Source organism: Rattus rattus, chromosome 8, assembly GCF_011064425.1.
Source record: "Rattus rattus isolate New Zealand chromosome 8, Rrattus_CSIRO_v1, whole genome shotgun sequence".
NCBI classification, from domain to species: domain Eukaryota; kingdom Metazoa; phylum Chordata; class Mammalia; order Rodentia; family Muridae; genus Rattus; species Rattus rattus.
In genome coordinates this window covers 99,931,982-99,950,495 of record NC_046161.1, presented here as the reverse complement: position 1 = coordinate 99,950,495, position 18,514 = coordinate 99,931,982, and the positions used below count along the sequence as shown (strand labels likewise).

The following is an 18,514-nucleotide window of genomic DNA, read 5'->3' as shown; positions in this document are numbered from 1 at the left end:
CCAAAAAGGCTGAGTAGTGAGACCTTATCAGTCAATCAATCAATAAATAGCTGTACTTATGCATCTGCTAAAATTTAAAGAAAATAGCTGGTTTATTACTTAGTCTGTTGAGATGAATTATGGCAACAGTTAAAAGACATTACTATTCGTGATTTAGGGACCTTTGCCTTAAGTCTCCGTGGGCCTCAGTAATAAAATTGTTTAGCAGCATATGTGGTCTTCATCTTTCATGGAAGGTAGTGAGAACTTCTGCCCTGTGTGAGATTTTCCCTGGATTTCTCCAGATGTATTTGACCTGTGGGACAGGAAGGCAGTCGCTAATTGAACGGCCTTTGATAATGACGTCACGCTAGGATATGCATTATTTAGTCTCAGGGATGGCTTGTACTCCAGAGCTGGGGATTACATGTTGGTAATTGTCTTCCTGTTAAAGTTCTCTGGGAACCAGGTAGGCACTACCGTACAGGTAGCTGCTGTTTGTAGACTCAGCTCCAGATCAGAGCAGTGTCTGCATCCTGAGGTATCTACTGGCCTTTCATATTCTCAGTGGCATCCTCATGCTGTCCTGTGCTTTCTCTGGGAAGCCTGCCTGATCTAGGCCTCCAAACACATCCCAACCTTTTGGCTCCCACCCTAGCCTTAATGCTTAAGATGTTTTCAACTAATTTATTTTCCATGTAATAAGATATCATGGCCCCTATGAATCGAATGCTGTATTGCTACTTTCTTCTTTAACCTAATACTGAAATGTAAGCTTCTCTGAAGCTCAGTTGGTTGAGCTTGACCTTATGTACAAAGCTCTGAGCATAAACTGGACATGGTGGCACACATCTGTGATCCCAGAGTTGAAGTGAAAGCAGGAGGATTAGAAGTTAAAGATCATTGGTAGCTATAAAGCAAGTTTGAGGTCAGCCTAGGTTATATGAGACTATCCCCCCAAAGTAAACCTGTTTTGTATCCATAACTGTAGCATTCTTTTCAATAAGTTCATTGCTGTTCATTGCATGAATCTGTTACATATTTATCAGGCTCACTTTTCTTGGGCATATAAGTTATTTTTAATATCTTAATAACCTAGTGGTACATGTATCCTCTCATTTCCTTAGGAAGAATTTACATTAACTTTTTTGTCATCTTTTGAGGCTCTGTAATAGTCAGAGCCATGTGTAAAGACCAGAAAATAGTCTACAACCCTTTAAATGTTTAGCAATTAAGACTTGTTGAATTTTGTGAATTTGGACGTTTTAAAACTGTTTTTTAAGGTAAGTGTGGTGGTCCATGCCTTTAATCTCAGTCTTTAGAAGGCAGATATAGGCAGTCTCTGAGTTTGAGGCCAGCCTGGTCTATAGAACGAGTTTCAGAACAACCAGGTCTAGCTACATAGAGAAACTCTGTCTTAAAACAATAAACTGACTGTAATTTAGAGTTTCACTGTGTACAGGGCCTGGCACTGTCTGTGTACAGCAGAAATTTGCCTGTCTCCGTCTCCTGAGATAAAAGGCATTTTTGGCTTTGTGCATGCAGATAGCTCAGGGTCTCACTGTACCCCCGGCTGCCTGAAACTTGCTTTTCAGACTCTGTCTTGAACTCAGAAGAGATTTGCCTGCTGAGATTAAAATTATATGCTACCACATCTGACCTTAAATTCATTTTGTTGTTGACAGAATATAAATCAGATGCCTGGAGATATGCTGCTGGCCCTAACTAAAAGCACTCTGTGGGTGTGGCCTTGTAGAGCAGCGTTTGAGAACTTTACTCACATTCAGGAGCCCAGCTGGGAAGCTCTTTTGCTTAACGTTGGATATCACATTTTTAATTACTACAGAGAAGGATGGTTTTGCTTCAGTTTCCAGGGAGAGTTTCTAAGAAAACATGAATGAAAACAAAGATCAAGAGATGTATAAAATAACTAATATAAGAAATTTAACTTAAAAGACAAAAACATACAATGAAAGAAAAGAATGTGAAACTAGCATAGTGGTGAATTTCTCAAATGATAGAACACTGTGAGAGACCACACTTAAAGTTTGTTGGTTTTTTGTTGTTGTTTCTTACAGGTATCTCATTCAGTTGCAAAGCTTATATTAGTTAATTTCCACTGGCAAGTCTCAGAGATTCTGGACAGGTAAGATATTCAGGGGAGGGGGTTGGGGATTTAGCTCAGTGGTAGAGTGCAAAGGCCCTGGGTTCGGTCCCCAGCTCCGGGGGCGGGGGGGAGATATTCAGGGGAAAGGAGGTGAAATTGCCTATAGCATCCTTCTCTGCCTGTCCACTGTGATTTTACTCAGCCTGGTTTCTTGAAGCCCAGGAGAGTCACCACCCACAGTGGGCTGTGTCCCACCCCATCAGTCACTGATTAAGAAAATACCCACCAGGCTGCTACAGTCTGATCTTTTGGACTTTTTGTTTTGTTTTTAAGATTTATGTCCACACAGGGGTTGGGGATTTAGCTCAGTGGTAGAGCGTTTGCCTAGGAAGCGCAAGGCCCTGGGTTCGGTCCCCAGCTCCGAAAAAAAAAGAACCAAAAAAAAAAAAAAAAAAAAAAATTTATGTCCACACTTTCAATGGACTAAGCAAGTGCTTTCCCACTGAGCCATATCCCTGTTATAGCCTGTATGGTTGCTGGGGATTGAACTCAGGTCCTCTGGAAGAACAGTCAGTGCTCTTAACTGCTTGAGCCTCCAAAATCTTTTTTTTTTTTTTTGACAACCATTATCTAGCTCTGACTGTCCTTGAATTCTCTGTGTAGACCAGGCTGGCCTTGAACTCAAGGAGACGTGCCTGTCTCTACCTCTAAGCCCTGAGATCAAAAGAGTATATTACCACAGTAGCAGCCTATAGCCTGATCTTAGGGAAGCATTTTCTCAGTCAAGGTTCCCCCTCTCAGGTGACTTCTGGCTTTTGTTAAATTAACATAAAAACTAGCCAGCATATATCCTGGACACAGGCAAGATGTTCAGTGGAAAGATGAGTCCATAGCATCCGTCAGTGTCTGCCCAACCCACTGTGATTGTTCTTGACATTGTGGGGTGTGTTCTCATGCACACACAATTGCTCAAAAGGATATTTTATATCCTTTTCTTTGAGCATATTATATTCTCTTACCTCTCAGCATACTCTTCTATTTCAGTTTTAATGCTGGGATAGTATTTGTTACTATTCAGGTGTCTTCATACTTTTTAAACCTCTGTTGTTTGGCAGCAGATTTACATTTAATCTTCTATGTCTGTGTGGAATAGACCATTCCCCATAACACCAAAAAAGTTGGGAAATGGTTGGGTGTGGGTACCTGCCTTTAACACTTCGATGGACTAAGCAAGCGCTTGCCTACTGAGCCACATCCCCAGCCCCAGTTTACCCTTTATTTCAAAATATGATTTTGCTAAGTTGTCTAGGTACCCTGTTGGGATCTGCCTGCTGCTGTATCTGACGTAGCTGGGAATACAGATCTATGCCATGAGACTTGGCTGGAGTGGACAATTCTTTGGTGATGTGGTGCTACTATGTAAACTATAGGAAGTCTGGCAGCTCCTCTGGGCTTTACTTACTACGTGTCAGTAGCAGTGGCTTCCTCAGGTCTCTGACAGACCAGGAATAGCTTCAAATCGGGCATGGTAGGTCCTCCTGTCTCCTCCTCTTGAATACTGGAAGTGCATACATGTGCCACAAGGTTCATGCGGTGCAGGGCATCACACCTTGTGCATGACGCAAACACTCTGCTAAGTGAGCTCTTTGCTTATCCCATGCTTCTTATTTTACTCTTAAATTATGTATCTTCTGGGGGGACTTGAGATGGCTCAGTCCCATTCTCCCAAAAGTCCTGAATTCCCAGCAACCAGTTACGCAGTGGCTCGCAACCATCTGTAATGGGATCCAATGTCTTTCTTCTGGTGTGTCTGAAGAGATCAACAGTGAACTCACATACATAAAATAAATAAATCTCTTTTTAAAAATTAAGTATCTTCTATTTGTATGATTTCACAACTTTATAAACAAAATTACGCTGTACACATTCTGCTTTCTATTTAGTGTGTTTGCATTTTATATTCTCTCGTTAGCTATCTTTTCTCTCAGAAAACAGTTTTGAGGGCTGGAGATGTGTTCAGTGGTTAAGAGTCCTTAGTGCTCTTGTTGAGGACTCAGATCCAGTTCCCTAGCACCACCTGGCAACTACATGTAACTGTATGTAACTACATGTAACTCTATGTAACTACATGTAACTCTAGTCTCAAAGACTTCAGTGCCCTCTCCTGGCCTGCTTGGCACCAGACATGCAGATTGTATATATACATACGTGCAAGCAACATTTTCATACATATAAGATAAATGTTAAAAACCAAACGGAACAAGTGAGCATTGTGGCATACCCCTCCAATCTCGTACTCAAAAGGCAGAGACAGACAGATCTGTGAGCGTTGCAGAATAGCCAGGGCTGCAAAGTAAAGACCCTGTCTCCAACCTCTTGCCCCTGCCCAGCTTCCAAAGAAAAGAATGTATTGAGTTAAAGGAAATTTGGTTCAGTAAAGAAACTATCAGAGAAAACCTCAAACATGCTATGGCCTCACATTTGCTGAGTGCTAGGGTTGTAGACACGTACCATTATGCTGACAAGGTAAAATACACTTTGATGTAACCACAACACCTGATGATCTGTTCTGTCATTGAAAGTTAAAAATGTCTTCCAATGTGATTCTCTGTTTTGCCTTTTGTTTTCCAGGTACAGGTCTAATTCTGCTCAGCTGCTTGTTGAGGCGCGAGTCCAACCTAATCTATCCAAACACGTGAGTGTCTCCAACTAGAGTGAGCGGCTAGCTGTATTTGAGTGTTCGTTCATGGCTTTCTCTGTGACTCACAGTGTCAGCACCAGCCTTGTTTGGTGCCGTATAGAATGCCCACAATCCTTAGTTTGCTCCTAATCCCCACCCCCAATTTTTTTTTTTTTTTTTAAATTTAACAAGGTCATGTCATATACACAAGGCTTTGCTTGAAACTCAGATCTGCTGGGCCTGCCTTTGCTTTCTGAGTGATTAAAGCATGAATGTTTGGCTTATGAGAATGCATGTGTAGTACTACATGGATGCCTAGTGTGTATGAGGCCAGCAGAAAACATTAGAACCCCTGGATCTGCGATTGCAGATGGGTACGGGCGGGCTGCCATATGTGTACTGGGAACCTAACTCAGCTCTTTTACAAAGACAGAAAACCCTCATAGCTAATCTGTTTTGTGATTTGGGCATGTGTTTGCCAAGGACAGAAAACCACTGCCCTTGGCAAACTGTAGTGTGGACTGTGAGGACCTTTACAGTTCAGCCTTTGGGAACCTTATGTGGTGTTTGTTCTCCCTCTCCTGCTCTTCCCCTCCCGCTCCAGGTCCCCACAGCCCACCCCCCTCACCACTGTGCAGTGTGTATGCAGTTTGTGCGGAAGGAAAATCTGCTCTGTCTGACCTGCCAGCATCAGTTTTGCCGAAGCTGTTGGGAGCAGCATTGCTCAGTCCTCGTCAAAGATGGTGTCGGTGTAGGTGAGTCTGCACTGAAAATAAATACAGCTCTCACAAAAAAGGGCTTTTGAAAAACATTTATTTCTTTATTCGATTTTATGTATATAATGTATTAAGTATTTTGTCTGCATGTAACTCTGTGTATACCATGTGTGCTTTGTGCCTGCAGAGGTCAGAGGAGGGCATAGGGTCCCTGGGACTAAGTGATAGGTGACAGTGACCACCATGTGGTGCTGGGCGTAAACCCAGGTCCTCTGTTAGAGCAACCAGTGCTCTTAACTGCCAAGCCATCTCTCCAGCCTTAAAATATTTGTTTCGGGTGGAGAGATTCAGTCTGCTCTTCCTGAGGTCCTTTTCAATACATGGTGGCTCCACAACCATCTGTAAAGATCTGATATTTCTGGTGTATCTAAGACAGCTAACATATATTTTAAAATAAAAAAAAAATATTTGTCTTTCAGTCTGTTTTCATATACTTAAGTAAACATTTCTTGTAAGAGTAACAGATTTTTATAGTCAGTCTAAATAATACAGTTTTCTGTAGTCTCCAGTAAAATGAGAAAATTAAAGGTTTTAGAAATATTGGTGTGGGTACAAAATGATTTTATGTCATTTTTACGAGAACTGTCCTTTGTTAATCATTGGTGGTGCACACCTTTAATCCCCAATAATCAGACAGGCTGATTTCTGAATTGGAGACCAGCCTGGTCTACAGATTCAGTTCCAGGGCAGCTGAGACCTCATAAAGAGAAGCTCCTAACTGTAAGGGGGTGGGGAGGGTGGGATGCTGAGGGAGCTGTCCTTTAGCTGCCTACCATGCCTTGATTCCAGCTACTGCTTTGGGGCAATGTAACCTTTATCAGATTTGATTATGAGGTGCAGGAGTATTTGTTGCCCCTCACTTGATAATACTAAGAGCAATGTTCGTTGCTATCTGCAGAATCTCAGGACATTAACCTAGGCAAGGTGGCACACTGTTAGCTCAACATTTGGAGGTAGAAGCAGAAGCATCAGGAGTTCAAGGCCTCCTTCAGCTACATGGCAAGCTTAAGGCTAGTTTGGACTATATGAAATAGTAGTATTCTGCTTCCCCTCCAACAAAAGGAAACACCAAAATATGAATATACTAGTAATAATTTCATGTACATAATATAATAAAATCATTAGTCGTATTAATCACTAAGTCTATAATTTGTTGTTGTTGTTGTTGTTGTTGTTGTTGTTTGAGACAGGACTCCTATGTAGTGTTGGCTGACCTGGATCTCATTATGTAAACCAGGCTCCCCTTAAACTCTGCCTCTGCTTCCCCAGTGCTGGGGTTAGAGACATGAGCCATTACCTCTAACATTTTAATTTTATTTAGTGGTGCTTATAATATTTGGGTAATTGAGCCCAGTATCTATCGTAATTACATTATTATGAAAACATGTTAATTTCTCTCTTTGCATAAGTTCTTGTTTTTTCTTGTTTTGTAGTTTTTCGAGGCACTGTTTCTCTGTGTAACAGCCATGCCTATCATAGACTCACTTTGTAGACCAGGCCAGCTCACAGAGATTAACCTGCCTCTGGGATTAAAGGTGCTAGCTTTGATAACTATTTTGAACAGAGAATTTCCTATATGGAATTAGAATTTGTTGGTGGAACATGAAGGATGAGTATGTTGTACTGTAAGGGGGTGAAGAAGACAGTATGGCCGCCATCACTTTTATCTTTGTTCAACAGGAATCTCATGTATGGCTCAGGATTGTCCACTTCGAACACCAGAGGACTTTGTGTTTCCCTTGCTTCCCAACGAAGAGTTGAGAGATAAATACAGGCGCTACCTCTTTAGGGACTATGTGGAGGTATGAATGGCCCTGTTCTTTTGCCCTCTCTCTTCCTGAGGCTACCATATGAGTATAGTCACAGCTAGTGGTAAATCACAAAGCTCTTGGGGCTGGAGAAAAGGCTCAGTACTTTAGAGTCTTGAAGAGGAAGGACCTTGTTAGTTCTCAGTACTCGTGTCCCGTCTGTAACTCCAGCCACAGGGGATCTCGACACCTTCTTCTGGCCTTTCTAGGCACCTGCATGCATCCACACATACCTCCTCATCCCCATACTAGACACATAATTTAATTTAAAAAACTGTGATAAAGACCTTGTGCTCTGAAAAAATGCTGTGTAAATCCAAGATCTGTTGCTTCCTCGTTGTGAGACCACTTGCTCGTTAGTTTACCTGAATCTTGGTTTCCACTGCCGTGAGTGGACAGGCATCCCTGTCGTCCAGCAGACACAGACGACTGAGCAGGCTGAGCAAGCCATCTTGGTTCAGGGGTGAGCACAGGTCAGACCTAGCTCAAGGGTTGCTACTCCATTTGTTTTTCAGTACAATTCAGCCCAGAGAAGGGCTGTTTTGTTTGGGTTTTAACAATTTGAAAACTTCTTCAGGATACCAGCATGGTTGGTTCTGTATTAGGCCACCTGCCCAGTTTTGCAGATTCTATACAGTGTAATTTCCACCTTTGTTATGACTTCATTTAAAAGCTATTGGATTGGTCGTTGTCTTGCAGATATGCAGGATAGACACAAGGCCTTTTGCTTTGTATAATTTGTTACCATGGATAGATTATTGAGCGTCTCTGAGTTCTTGAGCTGTCAGATGCACAGGTAACAGAACTGTGTTACCATCCAACCCACATCCAAACATGTTCTTCCTGAGACCTCTTCTCCCTGGTTGACCCAGATCTCCTTGATTAAACTCTCTGGGCTCAAGCAGTTCTCCTGCCTTAGTTTTCCAAGTAGCTAAGTATCCGGAGCTGTAGACAGACATGTTTTTCCAGCCCTACAGGTAAAATAACAAGGGTGGGGTTGGGATTTAGCTAGTGGTAACAAGGAGCGCAAGGTAGCTCCTTGGCTCCTTTTTTTTTTTTTTTGTTTGTTTGTTTTTTGTTTTTTTTGGTTTTTTTTTTTTTTGGAGCTGGGGACTGAACCCAGGGCCTTGCGCTTGCTAGGCAAGCGCTCTACCGCTGAGCTAAATCCCCAACCCAGCTCCTTGTTTTAAGCTAAAGAAATATTCTCTGTAATAATTAGTTAATATCTATTTTTCACAACATCTACCCTAAACGTGTTTAGTCTTTTGATGTAAGCCATCAGTTGGAGTACAGAGGCACTTGAGCAGTCCGTCTGAGGTGCAACCGTTAGCCGATCGCTTCATCATTTCCTTCGCTGTGTTTACAGAGTCATTACCAGCTCCAGCTATGCCCTGGTGCAGACTGCCCCATGGTTATTCGGGTACAGGAGCCGAGAGCTCGCCGAGTGCAGTGCAATCGGTGCAACGAGGTCTTCTGGTAAGAGAGGGGATGCTGGGGTTGGGGATTTAGCTCAGTGGTAGAGCGCTTGCCTAGGAAGCGCAAGGCCCTGGGTTCGGTCCCCAGCTCCGGAAAAAAAAAAAGGGGGGGAAAAAAAAAAAGAGAGAGAGAGGGGATGCTGAGCAGTCCTGGGTTCAGGGCCCGTCTTCCTCCAAAGAGCCTGTTGCTGTCTGTGAGGACAGGACTGGGAGAGTTGGAATATCTGTCCAGAAGAGTACAGCTCTAGGTAGCCAGGTTTGTGCCCAGGTAGTTTTGGCAAATGAACAGACTCTGAGGGCAAGGAAGTGGCAGATTCCTGGGGAATATGTTAGGTGTATGCTGTACTCATGGCCAAGACACTGTCTACCTTTTTGACTTCCACACTTTTTTTTTCCTCTCTTTTTTTTAAACATTTATTTATTTAATATGTTGCCTACGTGCCAGAAAAGGATGCCGGATCCCATTACAGAGGTTGTGAGCCACCGTGTGGCTTCTGGGAATTGAACTCAGGATCTCAGGAAGAGCAGTCAGTGCTCTTAACCACTGAGCCGTCTCTCCAGCCCAACACTTTTCATCTTTCTGTTTTGAACTTTTTTTTAGCTAACTTTTAAATTTTAAATTTATTATCTTTTTATATTTTTTGACAAGATCTCATTTAGCTCAGGCTGGCTTCAGATTCAAAGCATAGCCAAGGATGACCTTGAACATCTCTGTTCTCCCTGTGCCTCCACAGTGCTGTGAGTCCAGAGTCACATCACCACGGAAGGCTTATATGGTACTAGGAGCTGAGCTCAGGACATTGTGTGTCTCATTTTGTTTAGTTTTGAGACAAGGTCTTGCTATGTAACTTTGGCTAACCTGGAACTAACTTTGTAGGAAGATCTGCCCTCCATTAGCGGTAGTAATGCTAGGACTGACTTCATGATCCACCCTGCTGGCACTGGCTGACTTGTGTAAAACTAATTTGTGGGTGAATTTTACGTCTGAGGTCCTCATTCAGTAAGTTCCAAGTGACAAGCCTCTGTCCAGTCATTCCCCTGCATCATCACAGCTGTGAGATTTGCTCTGTCACCATCGTAGTGTTCTCTGTCAGGAAGTCAGGTTACAAGGTTACTAACTACTAGTAAATGGCAGAGCCATGGTTTGGATCCAGGTTTGTCCTAGTTGCAGTTCCCTGGACGATCCATGGTCTGGCTTCACAGGAGCTTCGCAGCGAATGGGTGTGCGCACCTTCAGCCGCCCAGGACCGTGAGCGGACTCTCCCTCTTAAAGCAGAGAACTGAGTAATCGCTGCCTTGGGGACCTTCACTGTTGACTTGTACGAAAGGAAATTGAGGACCTGAGTCCTAGCTTTGTTTTGTTTTGTTTTGTTTTAAGCTTCACTTCTTTTGAGGGAGGAGTGGGCGTAGTTGAGACAGGGTTTCTCTGTGTGGTGCTGACTGTCCTCTGACTCGGTAGTCTAGAACTCACAGAGATCCACCTGCCTCTGCTTCCCAAGTGCTGGGATTAGAGGTGTGCACTGCCACCTACCATTTAAGCTTCAGTTCCTTCACATGCGATAGTATCTTCAGACTTAACAGTGCTGGTATTGGTGCATCCTTATGTGCACATCTAGCCAGAAGGTGTAGAGAGGTTTCCCAGAGTCTCAGTCCTACCTTAAACCTGAGTGAAGGTTCTCCCTCCTCACTTGCCTTTCAAGGAGCTGAGCTCATGGTTAAAGTTGTAGCTCACTTGGTAGAGTGTCTGGATAGCACATAAAGCCCTGGATTTAAGGCCCTCAGCTATGTGCAGACATGTTGGCTCATGCCTGGACTGCTGGTACTCTGGAAGTGTTCAGTCACAAGATGAAAAGAATCTTTGGAGACCAGCCCAGGATACAAAAGCCCAGTTCCAACAACAACAAAAGAAACACAAAACAGAGGGGGGCGGGCAATGAATGGCCTTAGGGCTGGGATTGTAGCTTCATGGCAAAATTCAAGACCATGAGTTTAATCTCAGCAACTAAGAAGGGGGGGATAAACGGAAACTGGGTTCTGTGTGACTCCTTTCAGAAAGGGTTAATTAATCCAAACCGTCCAGAGGGTTTAAGGAGAAGCTAACGTCTGTGAGCCTGTTGAGAGGAGCATCTCGGGCTCGAGATGAAGAAGCATTCATAATGTGTTCCATTATTATCCTACTGCATAAAGTCCCAAAGACCTCTAGAGGGATTTTGCCTAATCTCTTAAGTCAGGATTTGTTCATTCAAACAAGAGGAAAGGAAACCCTGACCTGATAACTATTTGAACATGTTTCTTTTCCAATTTTAAGTTTCAAGTGTCGACAGATGTATCACGCCCCCACAGACTGCGCCACAATCCGGAAATGGCTCACCAAGTGTGCGGATGACTCCGAAACAGCTAACTACATTAGTGCTCACACTAAAGACGTAAGGACTGACTGTATGTTACCTGTACTGGATCCTTCCTAAGTATGCTGCCCAGGGCTCTCCCCATAGGTTAGAGAAGAGCGTGCGAGAAGAGCATGTCCCTAGCTAGGGCTTTGGACACTCTGCCGTGCTTGGTATAGTTTTACCAATTTTTATCCTTGGATACTTTTTTTTTTTTTTTTAACTTTTAGAGCTGGTCATGGTTGCTCACTCCAAAGGCAGAGATAAGTGGGTCTCTGTAAGTTTCAGGCTGGCCTGGCCTGTCTACATAGAGAAATCCTGTCTCAAAACATACCAACAACAGCAATAATAATAATAATATAATATTTTTTTATAATATAATATTTTTACTTTATGAATGCATGTGCACCACTTGTATGTTTTTTGGATGTTTTGGAACTAGAATTCATTAATGGATGGTTGTGAACCACCATGTGGTGCTAGGAATTGAACTCTGGTCCCCTGCAAGAGCAACAGGTGCTGTTAACCTCTGACCAGCTCTCAGATCCAGATGCATTTATGTTAATAAATTCCAAAGTACTTAAAAAAGTTTGGCCTGAAGAAGAACTAACTAGGAAAAGACCCTGATTTTTATTGGTATTTACTAAGCTTTGATAGTCCTCAGAGTGAAGTGGTTAATTGGCATAGCTCATAAAAAGCAAGACTATATACTACAAGCCCAGACAGTCTCAGTGTCCATTAACGTTAAGAGGGATGGGGGTTGTTGTTCCTTGTGCACCCGAGCACTGACTCAGTCAGAATCACACACAGACTGCACCACCCTGAGGGGAGACTGCTTCACTCTAGGCTAGCTGTCCTTTTTCATGTGAGAAGAGTTTCGAGGTAGTTTCCACACCCTCTTCTGGAAGCCAGAGTCCAACAAGCTGAGCAGAACTTAGTTTCGCCCAGCAGGCCTGCTTTCTGCTGCCTCAACCTGGGTTTACTCTGAGCAGTGTCATACCAAGGACAGATGAGGGAGGACTTAGTGGACCTCAGCTGGCAGTGGGGTTGTTTCAGATCCCAGCATGCTGACCTCACTTCCTTGTATTGCTATTCCAGCCTCAGCAACCTGCCACATTTGGTGGGGGGGGGTGGGCACTGCTCCCCTGAAGTACTTGCAATGAGCTACTGGGCGTGGGTGCTTGGAGTTGTGTGTACTGTTTCTTAGAGCTGGGCTGATGATGTGTAAGCCTAACAGCACCTTCTGTCTCCTCAGTGTCCCAAGTGCAACATCTGTATCGAGAAGAATGGAGGCTGCAATCACATGGTGAGTAGAAGCATGTAGACTTTGCGTGCAAGCATGGAGGCCTTGGTCAGAGTACTCTTCTAAATGTGTTTCTTCTTTTTGTTTCTCTCTGACAGCAATGCTCCAAGTGTAAGCATGGTGAGTCCAGGCCTGGTCTCCAGTCCAGGGGCATGGTCTGTGTTTCTTGTGCTTTCGTCTCCCTTGCTTCTTAGTTCTTTTATGACAAAGCAGCGAATCAAAGGGGAACCTCCATCACTTGGGATCACTGGAACTGGCTTAAGAGCAACTTTTGATTTGAGGGGTGGGAGCATTCTGTTATAATTCCACTGCTGTCTTGATAACATATGTAGTTGTCGTTTGGTGTGACCTCATGATCCAAGTCATCCAGCAAGACTGTTTCCTTATCTTTCTTCGTGGGCAGCATCTGCTGTATAGGCCTGGACAGCCTCGGGTTTGCAGCAGTCCTCCACCTGTGTCTCCCAAGTGCGTGGATCACAGGCCTGGCAGCACACTCAGGTCAAGGCTTTTCCCAAGACAGATAGCTGTCAAGGGGATTACTAGAGTTTTTTTTTTTTAAGTCGCCTTTCGGAAAAGGCTGTATATAGCTTTGCCACAGTGCTTTAAAAAAAAAAAAAAAAAAGGCTTTTCTTCCAGAGCAATTTCTTTCATCCATTGGGACCAGTTTATGGGAGCTACAAATCGGTAGTTTCCTTTTTCTTCCTGCCACATCAAATTCCTACAAATTGAAGATACGTTCAGATAGTCTCGCACACAATTTCTCAATTTCATAATTGTGACATGACCCATTTGTTACCCGGGTAATAAAGGCAGGTATATATGTAGTGGCACCAACTTGTAATCTCAGTGCTCAGTGTCGGAGAGGCAGAGACAGGTGGATTTCTGGGACTTCTTGCCAGCCAGCCTAGCCTAGAGCTTATCTCAGAGGGGTTGGGGGGACTACTAAGCACCTGAGGAACAACATTCAGAATTGACCTCTGTCCTGTAGGATATACGTACAGGGGCATATGCGCACACACACAAAAAAGGCAGAAATTTGATTTTCAGTTTTGTGTATAAAGGTCTTAGGACAAGCAAGAATTGTGAGGCTTAGGTAGCAGTTTATATAGGCAGCCTGTGTTCTAGATGACCAGATGAGACTCTCTTGGGCACAGTTTTGCCTCCTGCAGTAGTGTTGACTGTGCTGAGCAGTGACCTTGTACAGCACAGTAAGGCATGCAACATGTATGTTTTTTAATTCAGAGGCCATTGGCTATCCTAACAATTAGGGGGAGCAGTGAGTTGTGACAAGAATGAGAGTTGTATATCCCTCTGCAAAGAGGCAACTTTGGGAGTTTCTGTTGGGGTTACCTCTTCATCTTACTTTCCTGCTTGTGCCTTGGAGGAGTGTGTGGTTGTCTTGTACAGGTAAATGACTTCACCCTCCTCTCTGTGCAGACTTCTGCTGGATGTGTCTAGGAGACTGGAAGACGCATGGTAGTGAGTACTATGAATGTAGTCGGTACAAGGAGAATCCTGACATTGTCAACCAGAGCCAGCAAGCACAGGCCAGGGAAGCCCTCAAGAAGTACTTGTTCTACTTTGAGAGGGTAGGTGTCTTGTCTTACACCAGCCCTTTCAGAGTTGGCTTTCTCCACTTGGCCTGTTGACATGAGAGCACTGGGATGCTGTGTGCATATGTGGAAGTTAGTGACTGGAGCTTCTGCACGTGCTTGGTATTGCCTTCTACAGATGTGGGTTTTCAGTTGTGCAGGATGCTGGGGAAGGACCTGGTACTCCCTTAGTTGAGTGATGGTCAGGACCCGTGTGCTCCATAAGAAGACAGAGCAATCCGTGGACATGGCCTACCAGCCAGTGTTTGTTTTAAACTTATGTGCTAACCTCTGTACCTTCCTGGAACTCTACCCTTTTCCTTCTTCCTCTGCTTTGTAGTGGGAAAATCACAACAAAAGCTTGCAGCTGGAGGCACAAACATACCAGCGGATTCACGAGAAGATTCAAGAGAGGGTTATGAACAATCTGGGAACGTGGATTGACTGGCAGTACCTGCAGAATGCCGCCAAGCTGTTGGCCAAGGTATCCACCAGCTCACTTTTCTACCACTAGTCCCTGTTGGCTGCAAACATTAGGGTGGGAGGCTATCTCTGAAAGAAAGGGGAAGGGGGAGTTTGGTGCCCTGACTAGCTTTGCATGCGTGTCTACAGGACCACATTTCCCTGTGCTGAATATACCAGAAGTCTTAGCCCTTTGCTAGATGTCTCTCTTTTTTTTTTTCTTTTTTCTTTTTTCTTTTTTTCGGAGCTGGGGACCGAACCCAGGGCCTTGCGCTTGCTAGGCAAGCGCTCTACCACTGAGCTAAATCTCAGATGTCTGTCTTAGTCAGGGTTTCTATTCCTGCACAAACATCACTACCAAGTAACAAGTTGGGGAGGAAAGGGTTTATTCAGTGTACACTTCTACATTGCTGTTCATCACCAAAGGAAGTCAGGAGCTGATGCAGAGGTCATGGAGGGATGTTACTTACTGGCTTGCTTCCCCTGGCTTGCTCAGCTTGCTCTCTTATAGAACCCAAAACTACCAGCCCAGGGATGGCACCACCCATAAGGGGCTGGGTCCTCCCCCCTTGAACACTAGTTGAGAAAATGCCTTATATATAGCTGGGTCTCATGGAGGCGTTTCCTCAAGGGAGACTCCTTTCTCTGTGATAACTCCAGCTTATGTCAAGGTGACACACATAAAACCAGCCAGTACAATGTCCAAAGGATTTCTGAGCAGTTTGTTTAACTGTCTCTGCCAACAGAGAAAACTAAAGCCTTTTTTCTTCTTTGTTCCATTTATGGATAACTGAAAAGAAAGTCTATAATTGATAAGTATTGAGATGTAGATTTTAATGACCACCAAAAAACAGAAAAGTTCTGAGCAGCTGGTTATGAGTCAATATGAAGGGTGGTGGTTCTGTGGCCAGTCTTGTTTCCTGTTTCCCTGTCTTCCTGTAGTCCATCATCTCCGTAGTCTGGCCTTGTTGCTTTTAGATCCACATGTCTAGAGTCATCATTTGCATGGTTGGGTATGAATTGTAAGAGCTACCCAATGTGTGGGTCAAGTAGAATCAAAGATAAGACTTTTTTCTTTCTTATTCCAGTGTCGATACACCCTGCAATATACCTATCCATATGCATACTACATGGAATCCGGTCCCAGGAAGAAGCTGGTAAGCCAGCACTGCCTTTCTGCTGTTCCATGCAACTTTAGAGGGGCCCCATTCTTTTTCTTTTCTTTTTTTTTTTTTTTGGAGCTGGGGACCGAACCCAGGGCCTTGTGCTTGCTAGGCAAGCGCTCTACCACTGAGCTAAATCCCCAACCAGAGGGGCCCCATTCTTACAGGCACTTTGCAGATGGACATGGTCCTGACCTGATATCATTGGGAGAACACAATGAAACTGTCTTACTGCAAAAAGATATTTCTGGCTCTGGGCATCTCTGAAATAAACCTCAGATGCTATAATAGCCAGATGCACCTGATCCCTTAAACCTTGATATTTAAAGATCAATGGACTCAAAAAGCCTATGATCACTTGGATAGCCAGTGGCCGTATCATGCACATCCTTATGTTATAGTTGTCTATTTCCTTTAGTTGTTCTTAGATATGGTTGTTCCTGCTGCTGATAAAAGTAATTTTTATATATTCCTTAAATGTTGGGAAACATAGCATTTATGTTGTTCATGTTCTAGCCTTTAAAACTAATGTTATCGAAGTAAAGCTTTGTGTAGAGCAGCATATGTGAGGCTCAGCACCAGAAAAACACAGAGGCACAAACTTCATAACCCCAGTGATCCAGGATTGAGTTGTCTGTCCAGCCTAGACTATAGCAAATCCTTCTCAAAAACCAAGGCACAAATGTATGGTTGTCAGGCCTCTCACCTTTTACCAGATTGAATTCTTCTTTACAAAAATGCTACAATGTCTTACCTTAATGTGTCATCATTTGACATGATAACTGTTTCCATTTTCCTCTCACAAATAAGACTGAGGAAAGTCTTTTTGTGTAACATTTTATTCCTCAAGTGTATGGTTACTATTTGATTTTTTTCTTCTAAGTACAAAAAAAAAAAAAAAAAACCTTAGCCCAGGCATCCTCGAATTTAAACTCTGTCTCTGCCTCTAGTGCTGGGATCACAGGCCCACACCACACAGGCCACATTGTTTGGTCTTTAAAAGGGTGTCCTGTTCTGTTTGGTTTGTTCTTTTTTGCTTGTTGGTTGGTAATTTTTGGAGGTAGGGTTTCACATAGCCCAGACTGGCCTCAAACTTGCTGATAACCCAGGAGGGGCCCTTGGCCTTCTGATACTCCTTAGCGCTGGGATTCCCGTGCCATGGCGTGTGCCACGCCCAGTTCATGGGAACTGAGTCCCAGGCTCCTTACATCTCAGGCAGGTATTTCACCAGCTGAGATGCACTGGCACCCCCGTCGTAAGGCTTTGCTGGCCAGATGACCACATGACTGGGGTTGTAAGATGTGGGGTAAATACAGTGTCTCGACAACACCCATTCTAACCTAACCTTTGTGATGTCTGTCCCAGTGTTTGGGACCATCTTTTCCCATGGCTTTAAGCTTCTCACCTCCCTTGGTGGTGGACGGCAAATGTTACTTTGCCATTTGCTCTCTCTTCTGGAAGCTCTTTGGATGTTGTTTTCCAGCTCTGGGCATAAAGAGTAACAAGCATGCTGAGGACAGTGTCAGGCTTGTCAGTTGCTAATTGGAGCCTGAGGTGCTGCATGTACCCTCCATCTGCAGGCCCTGCCCGGCTACAGCCCTCTCTCCTTTTGACCCTCCTGCTCTGCCCATACAGTTTGAATACCAGCAGGCTCAGCTGGAGGCTGAGATCGAAAACCTTTCATGGAAAGTTGAGCGTGCAGACAGCTATGACAGAGGGGTAAGTGCCTGCCGCCTTCCTTCAGGTAAGGGAAGGGTGTCATTTAACAGTGATTGCACTGGGCTGGGATTTAAAGGTGCTGCCTTAGAGGGTGGGCAGGTCAGCTTTAGACTCCTTGGAGCGTCCAATACGCCGCCTGTGGCTTTGTGTGCTATCCGCTTCTGGCATTGGAACTTATAAAACCTGTTGTGTCGATTGGACAGGACTTGGAAAACCAGATGCACATAGCAGAGCAGCGGAGAAGAACCCTGCTAAAGGATTTTCACGACACCTAAACCAGGCTGTGGACGTGCCGGGGTGAGGAAGATGTAGCTGTGAGGCCACCCGGCTACCGAACTGCATGCTGCAGGCTCTGCCTTTCACGACCCAGGCAACAGCCAGGGCCCCACTCCTGAAAGACACTGGCAACACACCTCTTAGTCCATTTGTTTTCTTCTCATCTTTTTGCTTTTTGTTTCTACCAGGGAAGAGGCCATGTTGAGCTGGCCTCTAGTGAGGACTTTAAATTTCCCCTGGATGGTTGTTGGGCGGGAGGGAACTTTTTTTCTGAATGGCTATTAATAGTATTAGATCATTACAACTTATGTAATTTTCAAAGGTTGTACGATTATAAAGAAAAGAGGCAAACCATAGGTAACACGGAGCCCGTCTAAAATAAATTGGCTTTGGAGTGCTTCACCCTTTAGCTACATGACTTAGAATGTAACTTGATACTGCCCGCCCACCCAGCCTCAGCGTCTACACTGCCGGAGCCCTGGCGTGGCCTCTGCTTCCCCTGGAGCTGGAGCTGGAGCTCTAGGGGAGAACGTGGGTAGCAGATAGGGATCTGAGTTGGCCTGTACAATAGGCACGGGGCACAGAGTCACACACCTTCTGGACAGCCAGGGCACAGAGCAGAGCACAGTCCACTGCAGGCTGGCTTTATTCTTTTTTTTTTTTTTTTTTTTTTTTTTTTTTAAAGGATTTATTTATTTATTATATATGAGTACACTGTAGCTATCTTCAGACACACCGGAAGAGGGCATCAGATCTCATTTCAGATGGTTGTGAGCCACCATGTGGT

General features: G+C 44.2%; 1 protein-coding gene across 6 annotated transcripts in view; it reads left to right on the top strand.

The window, feature by feature from the left end:
• Arih2 (ariadne RBR E3 ubiquitin protein ligase 2) overlaps positions 1-18,136 on the top strand; it is a 56,488-nt gene extending 38,352 nt beyond the window's left edge. For 5 of the 6 annotated variants that reach the window (XM_032910658.1, XM_032910656.1, XM_032910660.1 and 2 more), the window contains 13 exons: positions 2,058-2,125; positions 4,718-4,781; positions 5,371-5,521; positions 7,223-7,344; positions 8,717-8,826; positions 11,134-11,251; positions 12,468-12,518; positions 12,614-12,635; positions 13,953-14,104; positions 14,448-14,591; positions 15,658-15,726; positions 17,368-17,451; positions 17,655-18,136. In XM_032910658.1, coding sequence (XP_032766549.1) covers positions 2,058-2,125; positions 4,718-4,781; positions 5,371-5,521; positions 7,223-7,344; positions 8,717-8,826; positions 11,134-11,251; positions 12,468-12,518; positions 12,614-12,635; positions 13,953-14,104; positions 14,448-14,591; positions 15,658-15,726; positions 17,368-17,451; positions 17,655-17,726 — 1,227 coding nt within the window. In that variant the 3' untranslated portion in view covers positions 17,727-18,136. Of the gene's footprint in view, positions 1-2,057; positions 2,126-4,717; positions 4,782-5,370; positions 5,522-7,222; positions 7,345-8,716; positions 8,827-11,133; positions 11,252-12,467; positions 12,519-12,613; positions 12,636-13,952; positions 14,105-14,447; positions 14,592-15,657; positions 15,727-17,312; positions 17,452-17,654 lie in introns of all 6 variants that reach the window. The other variant, XR_004388829.1, reaches the window with a different exon arrangement.
• The last annotated feature ends 378 nt before the right edge of the window (positions 18,137-18,514 follow it).